The sequence below is a fragment of the Kogia breviceps genome, chromosome 2, assembly GCF_026419965.1.
Source record: "Kogia breviceps isolate mKogBre1 chromosome 2, mKogBre1 haplotype 1, whole genome shotgun sequence".
Lineage (NCBI taxonomy): Eukaryota > Metazoa > Chordata > Mammalia > Artiodactyla > Physeteridae > Kogia > Kogia breviceps.
The window spans coordinates 10,807,020-10,825,403 of NC_081311.1; the positions used below are offsets into that span (position 1 = coordinate 10,807,020).

The 18,384-nt window shown below is 44.2% G+C and overlaps 1 protein-coding gene across 5 annotated transcripts in view; it reads right to left on the bottom strand.

Moving 5' to 3' along the window:
* PLPP4 (phospholipid phosphatase 4) overlaps window positions 1-18,384 on the bottom strand; it is a 188,887-nt gene that overhangs the window by 108,530 nt on the left and 61,973 nt on the right. For 3 of the 5 annotated variants that reach the window (XM_067027433.1, XM_059051995.2, XM_067027432.1), the window contains exon 5: window positions 18,126-18,250. The exons of 1 other annotated variant lie outside the window; for it this stretch is intronic. In XM_067027433.1, the coding sequence (XP_066883534.1) occupies window positions 18,126-18,250 (125 nt within the window). The remainder of the gene's footprint in view (window positions 1-18,125; window positions 18,251-18,384) is intronic. One more of the 5 variants, XM_059052001.2, reaches the window with a different exon arrangement.

The window sequence follows — 18,384 nt, forward strand, 5'->3', positions numbered from 1 at the left end:
ATGGCTGTGAAGTGGTATCTTGTTACGGCTTTAATTTGTATTTCCCTAATGAACAATAATCAAGCACCTTTCCGGGGCTTCCCTGGTGGCGCAGTGGTTGAAAGTCTGCCTACCGGTGCAGGGGACGCGGGTTCGTGCCCCGGTCCGAGAAGATGCCACGTGCCGCGGAGCAGCTGGGCCCGTGAGCCGTGGCCGCTGAGCCTGCACGTCTGGAGCCTGTGCTCCGCAGCGGGAGAGGCCACAACAGTGAGAGGCCCGCGTACCACAAAAAAAAAAAAAAAAAAAAAAAAAAATCAAGCACCTTTCCATGTGCTTACCAGCCATTCATATATCTTCCTTTATGCAGTCTCTGTTCAGGTCTTTTGCCTACATTTTTATTGGTTGTCTTTTTATTGTTTATCTGTAGGAGTTCTTTATATGTTCTGAATATGAGTACACAAGTCCTTTGTGAGATGTCTGAACTGCAAATATTTTCTTTCAGTCTGACTTGCCTTTTTACTTTCCTAATGATATGTTTTTGCTTTTTAAAAATAAATTTATTTATTTACTTATTTATTTTTGGCTGCGTTGGGTCTTTGTTGCCGCACGCGGGCTTTCTCTAGTTGCAGCGAGCGGGTGTTGCAGTGCACGGGACTCTCACAGAGGTGGCTTCTCTTGTGGCGCACGGGCTCGAGGCGCGTGGGCTTCAGTAGTTGTGGCTCGCGGGCTCTAGAGCACAGGCTCAGTAGTTGTGGTGCACGGGCTTAGTTGCTCCATGGCATGTGGGATCTTCCCGGACCAGGGCTCGAACCCGTAGCCCCTGCATTGGCAGGCGGATTCTCAACCACTGTGCCACCAGGGAAGCCCCCTAATGATATCTTTCGAAGAACAAAACTTTTAAATTTTGGTGAAGTTCAATTTATCTTTTCTTAAATTGTTGGTGCTTTTGTGTTCCTTCTAAGAATTCTCTATTTCAAAGTACCAAAGACATTCTTCAACATCATCTTCTAGATGATTTATATATTTAACTTTTAGCATATAATTCATTTTGAATTAATTTTTACATATAGTGATGTAAGGGTCAAAGTTAATTTTTTTCATACTTTTATTCAGGTTTTCTGGTCCATTCATTTTAATCTTTCCTTTTGCCACTGAATTACCTTGGCACCTTTGTCAAAAAATTTATTCCTACGTATTCATAAGTTGATGCTATTGTAAATGGTCCTTTTAAAATATTCATTTTCTAATTGTTTCTTGTTATATAGAAATAAAATTGATTTTTATACTAATCTTGTATCCTATGATCTTCCAAAATTCTACTATTGATTCTAATATATTTTGTAGATTTCTTAGGATGTTCTAAACAAATAACCACGTAATCTACAGATAAAAACAACTTTACTTCTTCCTTGCCTTTTACTTCTTTGTTTTGCCTAACTGTACTGACCAGGACTACCATCATAATTTTTAATAGATATAGTTTTAGATTTTTATATAGATAAAATACTTAAATGAGAAATTATAGTAAATGGACATCCCTTTATGTTGTTCCCAATCAAAAGGGGAAAGCTTTTGACCATTAAGTATGAAGTTAGCAGTAGGTTCTTCACAGATGCCTTTTATCAAACTGAGGGAGTTCCATTTTATTCCTAGTTTAATGAAAGATTTCATCATGAATGGGTGTTGCCTTTTCTACGTCTATTGATAACATGATTTTTTCCCTACATTTTGTTAATTTGATCAATTGCAATGATTGATTTTCAATTTTTAAATCAACTTTGCATTCCTAGGATAAATTCCAATTCTTTTTTATATATTACTGGACTTACGATGATAATTTACTAAAGAAGTTTGTGTCTACGTTCATGAGAGATATTGGCCTATAATTTTTCTTCTCTGCAATGTCTTTGTCAGAGGCTGTTACCAGAATTATTCTATAACCTTATCTATATAGTCTTACAAAACCAGTTGGGAAGTGTTCCCTCCTCTTCTACTTTTTTTTTAAAGTTTTGTGTAAGATTGATATTTCTTCTTCCTTAAATGTTTGATGAAAGATACCAGTGAAACCAGCTGAGCTTGGAGATTTCTTTCTACAAAGGTATCTAAATTACAAATTCTATTCTATTTCATCTTTGTATCAGTTTTGGTGAGCTGTGGTCTGCCAGGAATTTGACCATTCTAAATAAATACAGTGTTGAATTTATTGGCATAAAATGTTCACAATATCCCCTTATTGTTTTTTTAATGGATTTAGAATCTATAGGAGTAGCTCATCTTTCTTGCCTGATATTAGGAATTTGTGTGTTCTATTTTTCCCTTGATCAGTCGTGCTAGGAGTTTATCAGTTTTATTAACCATAAAAATAACAATAAGGGCAAGTCCAATACTGGTTTCTACCCCATGGCTAGAACTAGAAATCCTTTACCTACAAACAACTGTTGGCATTCCAAACAACCGCTGACATCTAAAGCAATCCCGCAAATCTAACACCAATAATCTTGGATCGTATGTACTCATTATCCTTAAATTTAATAGAATGCAACTCAAATTTTAAAATTAGCATATTTTGAAAGTTCAATGATACAATCCTCACAATAATATTATGAAATATTACTGCATTCATTTCAAAGACCCAAACGTTAGAGAAATTAAGCAATTACCAAAGTCACAAAAGTTATTTTGGATTCACAGTCCTGTCCTTCTGATTCTAACACCCATGAACTTTCAACTCAACCATGAAGTTTCCATGAGCAAGTGATTCAGGATCATATTACCAGCACTTGAGCAGCCTGCCTTTGGAAAGGTATCGTACCTCATGAAACAGGGCTAAATGCAGCTGGAAAAACGAACATAACAAGAAAAAAATGTCCCTCAGTTTTTCTTTTCACATGGCCAAGAAGGGTTACATTGTACTGAATAAAATGCTATTGTTGATGGAAATTAACAGAAAGCAACATTTTGGCCAAGTTGAAATGAATGTAGTTTTTTTTTGCTTACTGACGATCGATCATTCTCTTACTGGGTTTCTTCTCCAAATTGTCAACTGTTTATTTTTTTAATACAATTTTCACTTCAAAAATTATAATTGATGAGGATGGGAAATGTCACCGGCAAGCTTATGTCATGCTATATTTGATCAAAATCATGCCATTTCTGTTGATCTAATAATAGGTCCTCATAGAGTAATGCTTTCCCCTTTAATTTCTAGACATTTCTTTGAAAGGCGTGTATTTCCTCTTAGTCAAGAAATACTAGAGTTTACACAGATATAGAGACCAGATCTGTGGTTGCCAAGGGGGAGAGGAGGTGGGGGAGTGAAAGATTGGGAGTTTGGGATTAGCAGATGCAAACTATTATATACAGGATAGATAAACAACAAGGTCCTACTGTATAGCACAGGGAACTGTATTCAGTATCATGTGATAAACCATAATGGAAAATATGAAAAAGAATATATATATGTGAAACTGAGTCACTTTGTAGTACAGCTGAAATTAAACACAACATGGTAAATCAATTAGACCTCAATAAAAAAATTTTTTTTTTAAGTGAGACCTAAAAAAACAGAAAGAAATACTAGAGTTTAACTAAACACTAATTTCAGTACTTATTGACTGTCTTATTTTAGAAAATGGAGAAAAATAATTTTCCTGTCCATTATCTTTGCTCATAACTTTTAAAGCTTAAAAAAAGGCAACAATTTCAGGGACATCCGTTATAGGATCCACTATATGCTGTCCAGTCTTCCTGAGCTCCAGTAAAATACTGGACATACATGTTAGACCTATTTATTCCTTGTGAATTTCTGTTATTCATTTCACCTGTTATTCAATGCATGTAATGAATTATTTAACGCTAAAAACAATGTCAGAACTGTACTTATCCTTCTTTACATTTGAATTTACAATGGGCAGAGCTTTCCCGTGTATTCTCTAGCACCATCCACTCTGCAAGAGAAACGAAGCAGATGATATGGAGAAGTGAATGTGGATCTTGATAAGCAGAGGTGGCTACCAGAAAGAGTTGGGAAAATGAGTCCAACCTTGAAAGCTGAGTAGGTAGGATGTACATTCATTTTCTGAACACTGTTCTGTGCCAGGCAGGGTGACTGTCAGAGAAGGGCCAAGGGGACATTTCCCGGAGGGGAAGAAAATGAACCCCTGGCTAAGGCAGTGACTATGCGGTCTTGAGGCCGACTGGTTTGAAGGGGACATGCTGGAAAGGGCAGGAACATGCTCTCCCCTACGCAAAGAGGGCGGGAGAGTGTGATGGTTAAGTTGATGTATCAACCTGACTGGATTACAGAGTGCCCAGATGTTTTGCTAAACGTTGCCTCTGGGTGTGTCTGGATTAGCATGTGACTGGTGGACTCCAGCAAAGCCCACGGGCCTCCCCAGTAGGGAGGGCAGCATCATATCCACCCCCCCGTCGAGGGCCTGAACAGAACAGAGAGGTGGAGGAAGGGAGAATTTTCCCCCTCCCCCTGCTCGAGCTGAGCCATCAATCAGTCTTTTGCCTTTAGAATGGGACTCACATCACCCCTCCTGGTTCTCAGGCCTTCGAACTTAAACTGGAATTTCCACCACCAGCTCTCCTGGGTCCAGCTTGCAGATGGCAGATTGTGGGACTTCTCAGCCACCATACTCATGTGAACCAATGCCTTTTATATATATATATATATATATATATACATTATATATACACTGTGGGTTCTGTTTCTCTGAAGGACTCACACTGGTTCAAGCATGGCTTGGGAAAATACCCCCATTAGAATTCCCCAATGGATTGTTAGAGGAATTGGTGAGTGACCGCAGTGATGGTACAGATCCTTACATTCTCAAGGCTGCTGTCACAGAGGCACATTTAGGGCTGCCGGGGCCACCGCGGATGAGAGGACTGAAGAAGATCGTGCCGTGAGTTTGGGGACTGAAGCGGTACAGAATCCAGCTCTTCTCAGGAAGGATTTAAATGAAAAACTGTAGGAGAGCCAAGCCTTCATCCCACCCCCCTCTAAGCTGCACGGCCACTTCCAGGGCAGAGTGAAGGAAAGAGACAGCATCCCAAGGACCCACCTCTGGGTCTCACGGGCTGCAGAGGCTCCAGCTCTTTCCAACACCAGAACTGGCAGGGGGCCACCGGCCAACCACGCAGGCAGGGCACTCCGTGACAGGCAGCTGTGAGGGTGCCAGGGTCACCTGGGCTCCACCCCTCCTCTGCCTCAGCCATCTACAGGCAAGGACAGTGCTGCTTGATCAGGAAGGACATAGAGACTGCCTCTGGGAGAAGAAAAACTCCATCCAAGTGAGGGTTGCACATGCGTGGAAGAATTTTTGAAGACGTTGAGAAATGAAGACGTCATTTACCAACAATCAGGGGTCTAACTGTTCCAAATGTCGGGGATGAGAAAGGAGCATCATGGACGGTCACTTTGCAGTGGGTTTTGTGGTTCTTGTTACCACATGAAAAGCTTTCACCAGTTAATTTCTCAGCAGCAATTGAAGAATGAGAGCACAGATGGGCTGGATGCATGAAAGGAACGGAATATACTTTTACAAAGTCACGAGGCTTATACAGTTCCTGTGTTGGGCCAAAGGCCTCCAAAAGCACCCCTTTTTTTCCTGAGGGAGGTGGCCAGCTCCTCTTCAAGAACTTGCACTGCGATGCCTGTGCTACCCCCAATCCCAACTCTCATAAACAGACTGAAGGAGGCCCAGTAACCAGTGGTTCCCAGGTTGCCTCCAACTTTTTAGAACCACCATCCTAGCTGTACCCAGAGACTTCCTTTGCCTCCATAAACTGTTATTTGCTTAGAGGACTGACTGGTACTTCTGTTCTTCAGCTTTAGCCACCATCCAATGAGGAAAACAATGGATGAAGCAGCAGGTGATGACTTCCAATCCCACGGTCAAAGGTCAGGCTATGTCTCTGGCAGTTTGTACCTGGGCCCATCCATGCTGGCTGACATTCTGGCTGACCTCACTCTGGGTATCCCCGCCTCTGTGACCTTTCTAAGTATGGTTACAACTGTTAACCAACCATCCTGGAAATGAATCTCCAGCAGGCCTCCCACTTCTAAGCCTGTGGCTGGCAGGCAAGGGCGCCAGGCTGCGGTCACTGACTGGGCCTTGTCCATAAGCCCAGCTCAAGGGAGGCTCTCTGGAACACACACTGGTTTTCAGGAATAATCTAAGTGGCATGCCATAATTCTTAAATGCACAGCAGGCCACGATAAGAGAAATTTTTTTTCAACTTTTTACTTTTGTTTTGAAAAATTATAAGACAGTGAGTTTCTGAAGTGTACAGATCTGTATGTAGAATCAAATTAATATCATAGGTGTAGACATGAGAACCACCACAAAAAAAATATGTTGACTGAATATATTGCACGACTCTCACAGTAAAACACATACCATGAAGGACATTATTAAGAATCTAATAATCAAACACACACCTTTTGGTAGAGAGCTCAAATGGATGCATCTGTAGCCTGCTGTCCTACTGTATTAGGAACAAACTCATTTGCATAGATACATGTGGGGCAGACTTTGCTCCACTCTTGCCCTCCTATCTCCGCCAAAGAGAACAGAGACCAGCCTCTCCGACCTTGCCCAGAGTCAGAGTTCAAGGGGGAATGGGCACTAAATCATCTCATTTAATTTTCCCCACACCTTAAAAAGTAGAGACTAGAACTCCCATTTGACAGATGAGTAAATTGAGACAGAAAGTCATGAAGCAACTTGCCCAAGATCACATCATTACTAAGGAATGGAGCCAGGCCAAACTCAGGTCTGTCTGAATCTGAAAATACTTATTCTCTACCATAACCAATACAGAAATGTTCTTAAATATCAAAGTATTTATGTAGAGAAATCTAATGACTATAAAAGCAAATTTATCATTTTTTGCCCCAGGATAGGTCTTAAAATAGCATTCTTCTGACATTCAGCAATATGTAGTTATGAAAATATAGAGAAAGAGAAAATAAATGAATGCTCACGGTGATTAGACTAGAAATTCAAAAGTCTTAAAATTATCTAAGTGTCCTGGCTCTCTTCTCCACAGGCACCAGGCAGGGATGCTTGGCCTTCTCCCAGTGAGAAATGTTCTCAGCCCCTCTTCTCTGGTCTTGCCTCACTCTTCCTTCAGAATTAATTGTCCCAGATGCCTCTGATTATGTAAGAGACGCCATTTAGTTATTATGTACTTTTCCTACTTGTATATGCAGGCTTGTAATTAGCTATTTGAGTAATGATTTGTTTAATGGCCATTGCTGTCCATCTTGGGCTGCCAAGAATGGCTGTTCAGAATACTCCCTGTCCAAGGGTGCCCAGCTGCTAAGGGATGCCTGCTTTCTGCTGCTGATACACTGTACCTGGGACTGCATCTGCTGGGAGCAAGAGACACCTTTTCCTAACTGGCATAAGGCACCACATGGCTCACAGTGGCCGCGTCCTGTAAACGCTGCTAGGACAGGGATGGCATCTGTCTCCTCTTATACCACAAGCAGACCTGGCACATAGTAGGTCCACTAAATGAGTATTGACTAAATGACTGAACCACTAAAGAAATGAGTGAATGAATACTTTCTGAAGCACTTAGAGAGTATTGGGAGTTTTACCTAAGATATCGTGACAAGGGCCGGATCGTGAAATACATGGCAGCATCTCACTTGTTTTTATAGCTAAATCCTAATTAACAGGAGGAAACGAATCCTCTGACCATAAGACCAAGAAATGGGGAGACACGGGCAGTTCTTCACGGGGCTCCCTGGCCCGAGCCAGTCAGCAAATGTCAGTCACATTTCTTCTTTTCCAGAAGGGAAGAGTTTTGAAAGAAAATAAATGGAATCTTGTTTTCTTTGTAAGGTGTGGTAAATAATACCCAGGCCAAAATACTCAAACATTTGACCAAAAGGTCATATTAGTGAAGGACAAAAATATGAGCCATATTTTTTTAAAAAGTTACTAATCACCGTGGGATCTGGAGTCTGTCAAGTTTCACCTAGCATCTAGTTAGTAAATGAACCATAAAGAAAGCAAGGGTTCTTCCTCCCTTCCTCCCCTTCCTTCCTTCTCTCCTTCCTTCCTTTCTTTTTGATGAAAAATTGTAGCGATCCTCATGGCCTAGAAAACAGAGGGAGAAAATCCTATGAGAGATAACCAACTGAAACTGAATCATTTATTGGTGGAAACAAGTACAAAAAGGCTCCCAAAGAAGTTTTAACTTCTGAAAATGTCTGCTTACAAAAGAAACAAAGACTCTAGAATATCTAAGCTCTGGAGTAAAGAAGGTCGTTGGTCTCTCCTCCCGGGAGTCCCCAGTCCCAAGGTCCCACCCCAGGCTTCCAAGCAGAAAGGACCCTGTCCCACGGTGTCATCTTGGTCTTTGCGGGCATTAGCGGGATCCGCAGATCTGCTGGAGGGGTAGAGAGGGGATCCGGTCACAAAGCACCTACTGTGTGCCGGCAGAGTACAAGGCGCTTCACAGCCTTTATCCTTTTCAATACTCACAACACCGTTGGGAGGTATTTTTAAACCCTCTTATAAAGCTGATGACAGAGAGGTTGAAAAAGACCCAGAATTCCATCACTCAAAATGAGTTATAAGACCCTGTCCCAACTATATCCCTTCATCTTGTAAGAGTAAAAGAGAAGACTGAGCAGTCAAGGGTTTGCCACGAGATTACACTGCTGATTAGCAGGCGAGCTGACCACACTACCCTAACAGCTCAGGTCTCTTTCTTACTCTAGACAAAGAAAGGCATGGGTGTTCCGAGAACTCAGCGTTGACAGTGAATTTGCGACCCATTTTTTATAGCATAAAGGTGGCTTCCCTTGAGTCTTTTTTCAATTAAGCTAACAAAGCAATTAGTTCAATAAATATCTGGAGGCACCTATAATGAGCCATTCGCTGTGCTGGGCCCTGGGAACACGTCCGTGCTGGGGCTAATCAAGGTTCCTGTTCTCGTGAAGCAGAGGCACACAAAAAAACAGGTAAACAGCCAGGACGATGACGGACTCAACTGTGTGCTGTGACAAAGAATGATGATAGGAGTTTCGGGGTATTCAGGGTGGCTTTCTTAAACAAAGCCACCTCTAGGCTGAAACTCAAGAAGAAGCAGGAGCTAGCCATGGTAATGTCTGAGGTTGAGTTCCCTCAGTATGAGACCCTGAGATGGATTCACGTGCAAGTAGTTTAACAGGAAGGTGGTCCCAGGACACATCAGTGGGGAAGTGAGAGGGATGGGAAGGAAGCCAGCAAAGCGTGTGACATCAAGCAAGTTACCACTGTGGGCAGCAAGGGCTCAGTTCCACTGGGGAACTCTGGGAGACACTGTAAAACACACACCTCAGACCTGTTCCACCTAAGGGGTAAGGTAGCTGGGGTATTTATACATCACCCCCCTGTAATCATTGGCTGTAGGCTACCAGGGCAGGGGTCCCCAACCCCTGGGCCACGGACCGGAACTGGTCTGCGACCCGTTAGGAACCGGGCCGCACAGCAGGAGGTGAGCAGCGGGCGAGCGAGCGAAGCTTCGTCTGTATTTACAGCCGCTCCCCGTGGCTTCCGTTACGGCCTGAGCTCTGCCTCCTGCCAGCGTTACGGTGAGCTGTGTCGTTATTTCATTATACGTTACAATATAATTATAATAGAAATAAAGTGCACAATAAATGTAATGTGCTTGAGTCATCCCGAAACCATCCCCCCAGCCCCGGGTCCTTGGAACAATTGTTTTCCACGAAACTGGTCCCTGGTGCCAAAGAGGTTGGGAACCACTGCTCTAGGGGACGGGGTAAGCATCCTATGTGCCCGGTCTGTCGTAAGCACAGGCAGAGAGGGTTCCGGCAGCCACAGAAGCCCTCAGAGAGAGAAGCAGGTGCTGGTGGTGAGAAATTGACGTGTATTACATAGTAAGTGCTAAAGGAATACGAGTGGGTTCTGACAGCTTGAATGTGTTCAGGCACTGGCTTGAGTCATTCAACAACTGCACACACGTGGCTGCAGAATGATCTGTTTCATTTTCCTTCAGCAGAGACTTAACTTCTTAATTAAGTTGGCTCCAGCTAACACTCAAATGACTTTGCATTTGCCAAGTAGATGCCAACCGAGGCAAGAGAGATGGCCCCCAGGCCCAGTGGGAGGCATAAGGAAGCAAGTCTGGAATGAAATATGTGCTGTAGAGATCCTCACGGGAATAATGTATGCATGTTTATGAGTTCTACTCGAAAGGGAAAAGAGAACACACTGGTTCTGAGGATATGCACACTAGATATGAATCTGCAAAAACACAAAGAAAGGGCCTGGGTGGTTCTGAACCCAAAAGATCGTATTTCTATGGCAGGTGCCCCAGCTGAGCCTGAGTCCCACCTCAGGACTGGAACAATTTCCAGAGAAGGGGACTGTGGGACAGTGTTGTCTCATGGTCTCTATCTACCTACTTCCCTTCCTTCCTTCCTCCCGTCTATCTGTACCCCAAAAGATGTCCGTCACAGAAGACATGTGGTCATTTGAATTTCTAGTTTTAGAACGTGCCTAACATCCTAAATGACTTCTCGGCTTAAATTTGGAAGATTGAGTTAAAAGCCACTGGTTTGAAACAGTGATAAAAGGAACCCACACAAAACAGCTGCCTATCCAACAATTCCTTTACAATTCAAGTTCATTCTATCACCACAGGCCAAGAACAAGATCTCTGATGAGGGCTTCCCCGGTGGCGCAGGGGTTGAGAGTCCGCCTGCCGATGCAGGGGACATGGGTTCGTGCCCCGGTCCGGGAGGATCCCACGTGCTGTGGAGCGGCTGGGCCCATGAGCCGTGGCCGCTGAGCCTGCGCGTCCGGAGCCTGTGCTCCGCAACGGGAGAGACCATGACAGTGAGAGGCCCGCGTACCACCAAAAAAAAAAAAAAAAAAAAAAAAGATCTCTGACGGGCCTATGGGCTTCACATCCACAAGAAGTCATTACATGAAATAGGAGGAGAGAGAATGAAGAGCACAGGACATCTCATAATGATAAAAGGGTCAAGATAACAAGAATATATAACAATCATAAATGTGTAAGTGCCTATAAAAAGAGCTCCAAAACCTAAGAAGCAAAACCAGCAAAACTAAAAAGAGAAACAGACAAAATCTGTAATCATAGTTGAACATTATCAAACTCTACTCTCAACTGACAGAACGAGACAAAAAGAAGAAAAGAAACCATCAAAAATCTCTCAATGACACCATCTTAACTTAACTGACACATATAGAATGCCACACCCAACAAATTCAGAATATGTTTTCAGGTGTGAATGAAAGATCCACCAAGATAAAGTATATCCTAGGTAATAAAACAAATCTCCATAAATTTCAAAAGACTGAAATTGTGTATAATATGTTTTCTAGTCACAATAAAACTAAATTAAAAATTCATAACACTGAAATAGCTGGAAAAGCCTTCAATATTCGGAAAGTAAAAAAATTCACTTCTAAATAACCCATAGATCAAAGAAGAAACCACAAGGGATGTTAGAAAATATTTTGAACATAATAACAATAAAAATACCATATAATACATTTTGTGGGATACAGCTAAAACAGGACTTGAGGGAAATTTATAGCTTTCAATGCTTACATTAGAAAGGAAAACAGACTTTAAAAACTATTATTTCAATTTCCAACTTAAGACTATGAGCCAACTGAACACAAACTAAAAACAAGGAGGCGACGAAGGTAAGAGCCAAAGTCAACAAAGCAGAAAAGACACAAAAATAGAGAAAATAAAGACAAAAGTTGATTGTTTGAAAAGTTTAATAAAATGGATAAACCACGCATAAATTTAATCAATAAAAAGAGGAGAGAAAACACAAGTTACTGTATCAGAAATGGAAGAGGGCCTATCACTACTGTTCTTTCTTAACAGACATCAAAAAGTCAATAAAGGAATATTATGAACTTTTTTTTTTTTTTTTTTGCTGTATACGGGCCTCTCACTGTTGTGGCCTCTCCCGTTGCGGAGCACAGGCTCCGGACGCGCAGGCTCAGTGGCCATGGCTCACGGGCCCAGCAGCTCCGCGGGGCATGTGGCATCTTCCCAGACCGGGACACGAACCCGTGTCCCCTGCACCGGCAGGCGGATTCTCAACCACTGCGCCACCAGGGAAGCCCACAAATTCTATCTTAAATGGATCTAGAAGCACCTCAACTGCACCCCACAATACATGAGGATGGGAAGCAGCTGGCAGAGCCGGGGAATTCAGCAGGCAGGGCCCTGCAAAGCTTTGAACCGCTACTGCAGGAGGCAGCGGTGAGATGTGGGCTGGACAGCAAAGTAGCTGGAAAGTCCCCAGAGGGCAGTTAAACTCTCCAGGTCCCCACCCCATCCTCAAACCAGGAAACTGTCACCTCCCCAACTTCTGAAGGAGGTAGAAGGTTTAACCATTCAAGGCTCTGGGCTGGGAAAAAGCAGGCAAGTAGAAAACAGGGCTGAACAATCAGACCGAAAACAGGGGCCTGAGGGAAGGTCTGCAAGGTGACCTGTGAGAAACCAAGCCCATGGGCTTGGCTTTCAGAATGCCAGGTTCATGTACACCTGGCCAGAGACAGGGAAGGAGGGTGCCTCCTCCAGGGAATGGAATGGCCTTTAAGTAAAGGCCAGATGCTAACACTCAGGGTCAACCAGTTCACTCCCCACCCACCCTTCAGTGAAGCCCACTTAATGGGCCCCGTCCAGTTAGCTTCAGTGCTCCCATGTTAAATAAGAACATCCAGCCGAAGATCTCCAGATATTTCCGGAAAGCTAGATACCAAAAAACATGCAGATAAAGAGAAGGCGAGAGAGCAGATGATACCTGCAGACAAAGAAGAAAGAGACACTGTACTTATGACAAAAGAACCCGACGTTATTTTTTTAAAAATCAGAGTTCAGGAAAGAGCTTTTGGAAATTAAGAATATAAAAATCATAATAAATTCAATAGAAGGGCTGGTAAATAAAATTTTTAAAATCTCCTAGAGAGATGAACAAAAAGACAAAGACAATAGGAAATAAAATTAAAAGATAAAATCAACCCAGGAGATTCAGTATCTGCCTAATACAGGATCCAGAGAAAAGAAATAGGGAATATAGAGGGAGGTACACAAAGTTATAGAATAAAAGGACCCACTGAGAGACCAGGACAGTAAATACAAAGAAAAGAGTCCCAGGAAGGCACATCATTGTGAAACTTCAGATGACCAGAGATGAAGGCTCCTAAGAGGTTCCAGAGAGAGAAAGAGAAAAGCAAAATGAAAGCAGGGAATGTCACTGGGTCTCTCTGAAGCACACGGTAAACTAGAATCCTGCACAGAACTGATTTTCAGCCTAGAATTCTACACTCAGCTAGAAAACAGAATAAAGACACTTCAAACGTAAATGACCCCAAACACCTAGCTCACGCGTACTCCCCTGGGAAATGACAGGAGAAAGAGCTTGTCCTCCGGAGGCTTTCCCTGTTCCCCAACTGGAATTCCCAGCTCCCCAATCCCAGACCACTGTGTTAAAGCACCTTGTATGTGCCCTGGCCCCAAACAGCACACGGCCACGTCTGCGCATCCTGTACCCTCCCCAAGTGCACGCCTGTACCTATAAAACGCTAAGTACTCAAGAAGAATCGGTTAAATCACCATCCGCCAGACATGCCTTGAAATGTTGTCTGTCGTTTAAAGAATGCATCCCACAAGCACCGATTATCCCATAAATGCCCCCTTTCTCTACGATAATGGGCTTGTTTTGAAATGAGACGTCTATGTGCACAATTCAAGCGCACGGGTCTTGCTTTAGTGAAGCCTTTCTCTTAGACGTTTGTTTAGTAGAGCAGTTTTCGGTGCACAGCAAATTTTAAAAGGTACAGAGACTTCCCATAGACTCGCAGCCCCTACACGTACAGAGCCTCCCTCATCAGCAACATCCTCCAGCAGCTGTTACAATTGATGAACCTACACTGGCACATCACAGTCACCTAACATCCACAGTTTATATTAGGCTTCAGTCTTGGCGTTGTACATCCTATGCATTTCAACAAATGCATCGCGGCAGGCATCCACCACTGCAGTGTCATACAGAGCAGTTTCACTGCCCTAAAAACCCTCCGCGCTCTGCCTGTTCATCCCTCCCCCACTGGGACCCCTGCGGTGAGGCTTTTTAATACTATTTGTTTCGAGTACGGGCAACGTGTTTGCAGTTTCGTGGGCCAGGTCGCTCTGCAACTACTCAACTCTGCCATTGTAAAGTGAAAGCCTCCATAAACAATACGTAAATGATGGGCATCTCTGCGTACCAATCACACTTCATTTCCCAAACAGGCAGCCCTCATGCTGTCATTTGCCGACCCCTGGACAACAGTATCACTTTATTCATTCCCACCATTTTATAGAAAAGAAGATTCTTAATAGCTTGACTTGGCAATAATAAGGTTTTTTGTTTTTGTTTTTCAATTCTTCTCTCTGAAATCTATCCTCCTTCTGGAAGTTGAAACAACACCCAATCAAAAGCTGAGATGGTATGATGAAAGACAATCTCCTTTTCAGAATATCCCTGCTTTGAAGCCACATTGCCTTTCTCCACTTTAAACCCCAAGCTTCTCAAAGCTCCGAAGGAAATCACTCGCTCTTTGAAACTGTGATCTCTGCTTTTCCAGCAAGCATGGCTTAGGCTGCCTCACAGAGCAAGTCCCATAGAACGGCTGCCCCAGGGACGTGCCATTTGCCGAAAGTCTGGCACCTGAGCCCTTCAGGGCAGGGCCGTTGCTGCTTATGGTAAACTGAGAACAAGATCTTTTGTTTCCAAAAGTAATCAACGTTTGTTCTTGCGTTCAAAGAAAACCAACTGCTCTGCAGGACAACACGTGGACATTGACTACCTTCCAGTCACCAATTACCTGTGAACAGAACAGAAGCGAACCCACGTTTACCTAGAATGGGGAGTTCGTCTCCGGAGATCCCTTGGTCCAGAACCCCCGGGTCCACTCACCCAAATGCAACCCACGAAGTTGATTTTACTGAAGGGAGAAAGAGTGTGTACACAAAATGGGAGTCCACTGAGGTCACCCCCTCTGAGGTCTGCCACCTCTTCGGAGGAGCAAAGAGTCACACCAACCACTAGGCTTCCTATTAGCTACAATAAGAAATCCAGAAAACAGCACTGATGGTTTTTCTAAGTGGATATGGCAGCTCCCTGCAAGGCAATCTCTGACCTGTCATAAAAAGAAGGAAGAGAGCAGATGAAAATACTCACCAAAGCCTAGAGGCTGGGGAGGATTCTGTGTCTGCCAAGTAGTAAAAATCTGTAACATTATAAGTACATCTTAAGCAAAAGATAGTAATAGCCTCTGTCAAAATACTTGTCTTGCATAGATGGGACGTCAGCCTCACATTAGACAAGGCAGCTGGTGGGCAGACTTGTCAGGAAATGCATTTGGCAGGGAGGGTGCGCCTCTGAAAGAAACACTTTTGTGGGTCCTGGCCTCTACTCCTTGTGGTCCAGCAGTCTTCTAGCTTGAGTTATTCACATAAGACCTATTTCCCTCCCAAGTTCAAACGCAACAGTAGCTACAAAATTGTGCTGCAGTCCTCAGTTAACAGTTTGAAAGCCAGGATTAAGGTTTTCCCACAGGGTTTCACTTCTTACTGCTTATAATTTTTGAAGCCCCTTTAAGCTCAGCACCAAGTCTTTGGGAGAACAGAACATGTCTTAAAACAACAGAGAACTTGAGTGAGCCCACAAGGATACAGATGGAGACCAGATAGAGGCGGACCCCAGGTGAATGCCATCCCAGGTACCTCTAAACAAGGCCAGCACAGGAATCCCTGACAGTAAGGCGACAGGAGATCAATACCGCAGGCATTCCTCCAGCTGGCACCTACACCGCCTCCAAAACAGACTCGCTTAAAACAAAACATGACTCCAGAGAGGAAGAACAAACTCGGACAGGAAGTGATTCCAAGTGGACGCGTGACCTTACATGACGGGAGTGACGGGAGTCTAAAAGCGCCGTGAACCCTACATCGTCATGCAGGCTGTGCCCCGGCAATTCTAACCTCGGAGGGCATTTTAGGAAGCACGCCCAGGAGCATGCTTTCTCCCAACCTCCCCCACGACTCCAAAGCCAAACCCTCTCCATGAACCAATGTGTTCAATCTAAGTCTCCTTGTTCTTTTCTCAGGGCTGCTGTGACAAATTACCACAAACCTGGTGGCTGAAAATGAAAGGGATTTATTCCCTCACAGTTCAGGAAGCCAGAAGTCCAAAATCCAGGTGTTGGCCGGGCCGCGGTCCCTGTGAAGGCCCCAGGGGAGGCTCCCTCCCTGCCTCTTCCAGCTTCTGTCGGCTCCAGGTGTCCCTTGGCTTGTGGCTGCATCACTTCAATCACTGCCTCTGCCTTCACGTGGCCTTCCTCCTTGCATCTCTCAGTCTCAATGTCCCTCTGCCTTTCTCTTATAGGGACATCTGTCATTGGACTTAGGGCCCACCCTAAAGCCAGGATGATCTCATCTTGAGATGCCTAACTGAATTACATCCGCAAAGACTTTTGTCCAAATAAGGTCACATTCACAGGTTCTGTGGGCTGGGACTTGGACATATCTTTTTGGGGGCCATTATTCAAGCCACTAAAGTCTCCAGTAAACTAGAGGAGAAAATGAGTTATTTATTTCAATGAACGTGGGCTGTGAACACCTTGTTGTATTTAATCACCTAAAGCCCAAGACACTATCGTGTTAGAGGCTGGCTTGAAGGTCAGCTAAGTGTCCTTGAACAAGCCGCTGAGCCTGTCTAAGCTTCACCGTCCCTGTACACAAAGTGGGGGCAACCGGACCTGGCAGGGCTCTGGCATAGGCTGATGGGAGATCCACTTCGAGGGCCCGGCACCTCTGTATTGTTGACAGGCCCTAATCTCTAATGACTGAGCAAAACGCCCAACAAACACTCTGCAGGAAAGGCCGTCCAGTTATTCCCTGATCCAGCCACTATCAGGGTGTGTATTAGGTACTCAGAAAAAAGAGAAAAGATTCAGGTAACAGGCTCGCCAAAGCTAAAGGACGATCAGACCTGTGGAGAATCAACGACTCCGGATCAGGAGAGCCGGCTGTCCTCTCCCAGGTGGTCACCTGTGGGCCCGGTCCCTTTCCAATGACCCCAGAATCACCAACCTAAATATATAGCCTGCCACTGCCCGTGGACTCCCCAGGACACGAGCTGTGTCTCACTTATCTTTGTGTCCCCAACATCTATCACAGCCAGTGCCTGGCACCTAAGTCACTCAGTAAACACTGATGGAACAAGTGAAGACACAAACCAGAACACTTTGGGAACCTCAGCCCTGAGACTAAACAAGGCATGGGTGACTGAAGCCTATCTGAAGCCTGATACCAAGTACTTGACAGATACTGAATGGACTAAATAAGAAAATGTACCTTAACATCTGGGCCTGGCAGACGCTCCAGAAACGCCAGTGATCCTCATCTCTTATTTTAACCCTCACTCCAACCAATAGCGGAGGCCTTATTCCCACTTTACACAGCAGGAACTGAGGCACAGAGAGGTTAAGTCACAGAGCTAGGACCTGGCAGAGTCAGGATTTGTCACACTTTAAAGACCTGTATGCTTTGCACTATACCACACTGCACCTGATGCATGTTACTTACTCTTTGCTTAAGGCTGGTCCCAGCTCACATACCCATAATCAGACTATATATTGGGGAGGGTATATGTTCATTTATATATATATACACTATATGTCGGTACACACACACACACACACACACACACACACTATCTTCAATGAAGGAGTAAACCAGACAGAACGCTGAGCTGAAAGGCATAAGGTCCCAGGGAACATCGTTAATTCCCTTGCACTGTCAAGTTCTGATTGGTACCGCCAAAGGGTAAAGCGTCACATGTCACACTCTGCCGAGTTCACAAAAGCAACATATACAATGTTTTGTAAACTCCAGAGCCTTGTCCTCAGGCTTATTATTTCCTATTAAATATCTTGTTTCTAAGCCAACCAGTGAAGAAGCGTGAACGGTGCTCGACCTTCGTGTATCAACTCTTTTCTCTCCACCTAAACTCCTGAAGAAAGTGATCAGGAGACATGACCCAGGAATCAGAGTGTCCCAGCCACTGAACTTACAGGAGGAATGGATGCTGGGGAAGCTTTTGCGGCCCTCGGACACCAGATCGGGGTCACCTGTGCAGTGCATTTCCGAGTTCATCACTCCATCTGGAAAGCAGCGGTAAAAGAAATCGGGGCGAGGTCTACAAAAGACACCATGGACATTTTCAATATAAAACGCTGCCATCACAAACAAACCCCAAGCTAACCCCGCTGTCCCCTGCTGTCCTAGCTCTTCCTTCTGCCATCAACGGCGCAGCCTGCCCCGCCCCGAAGA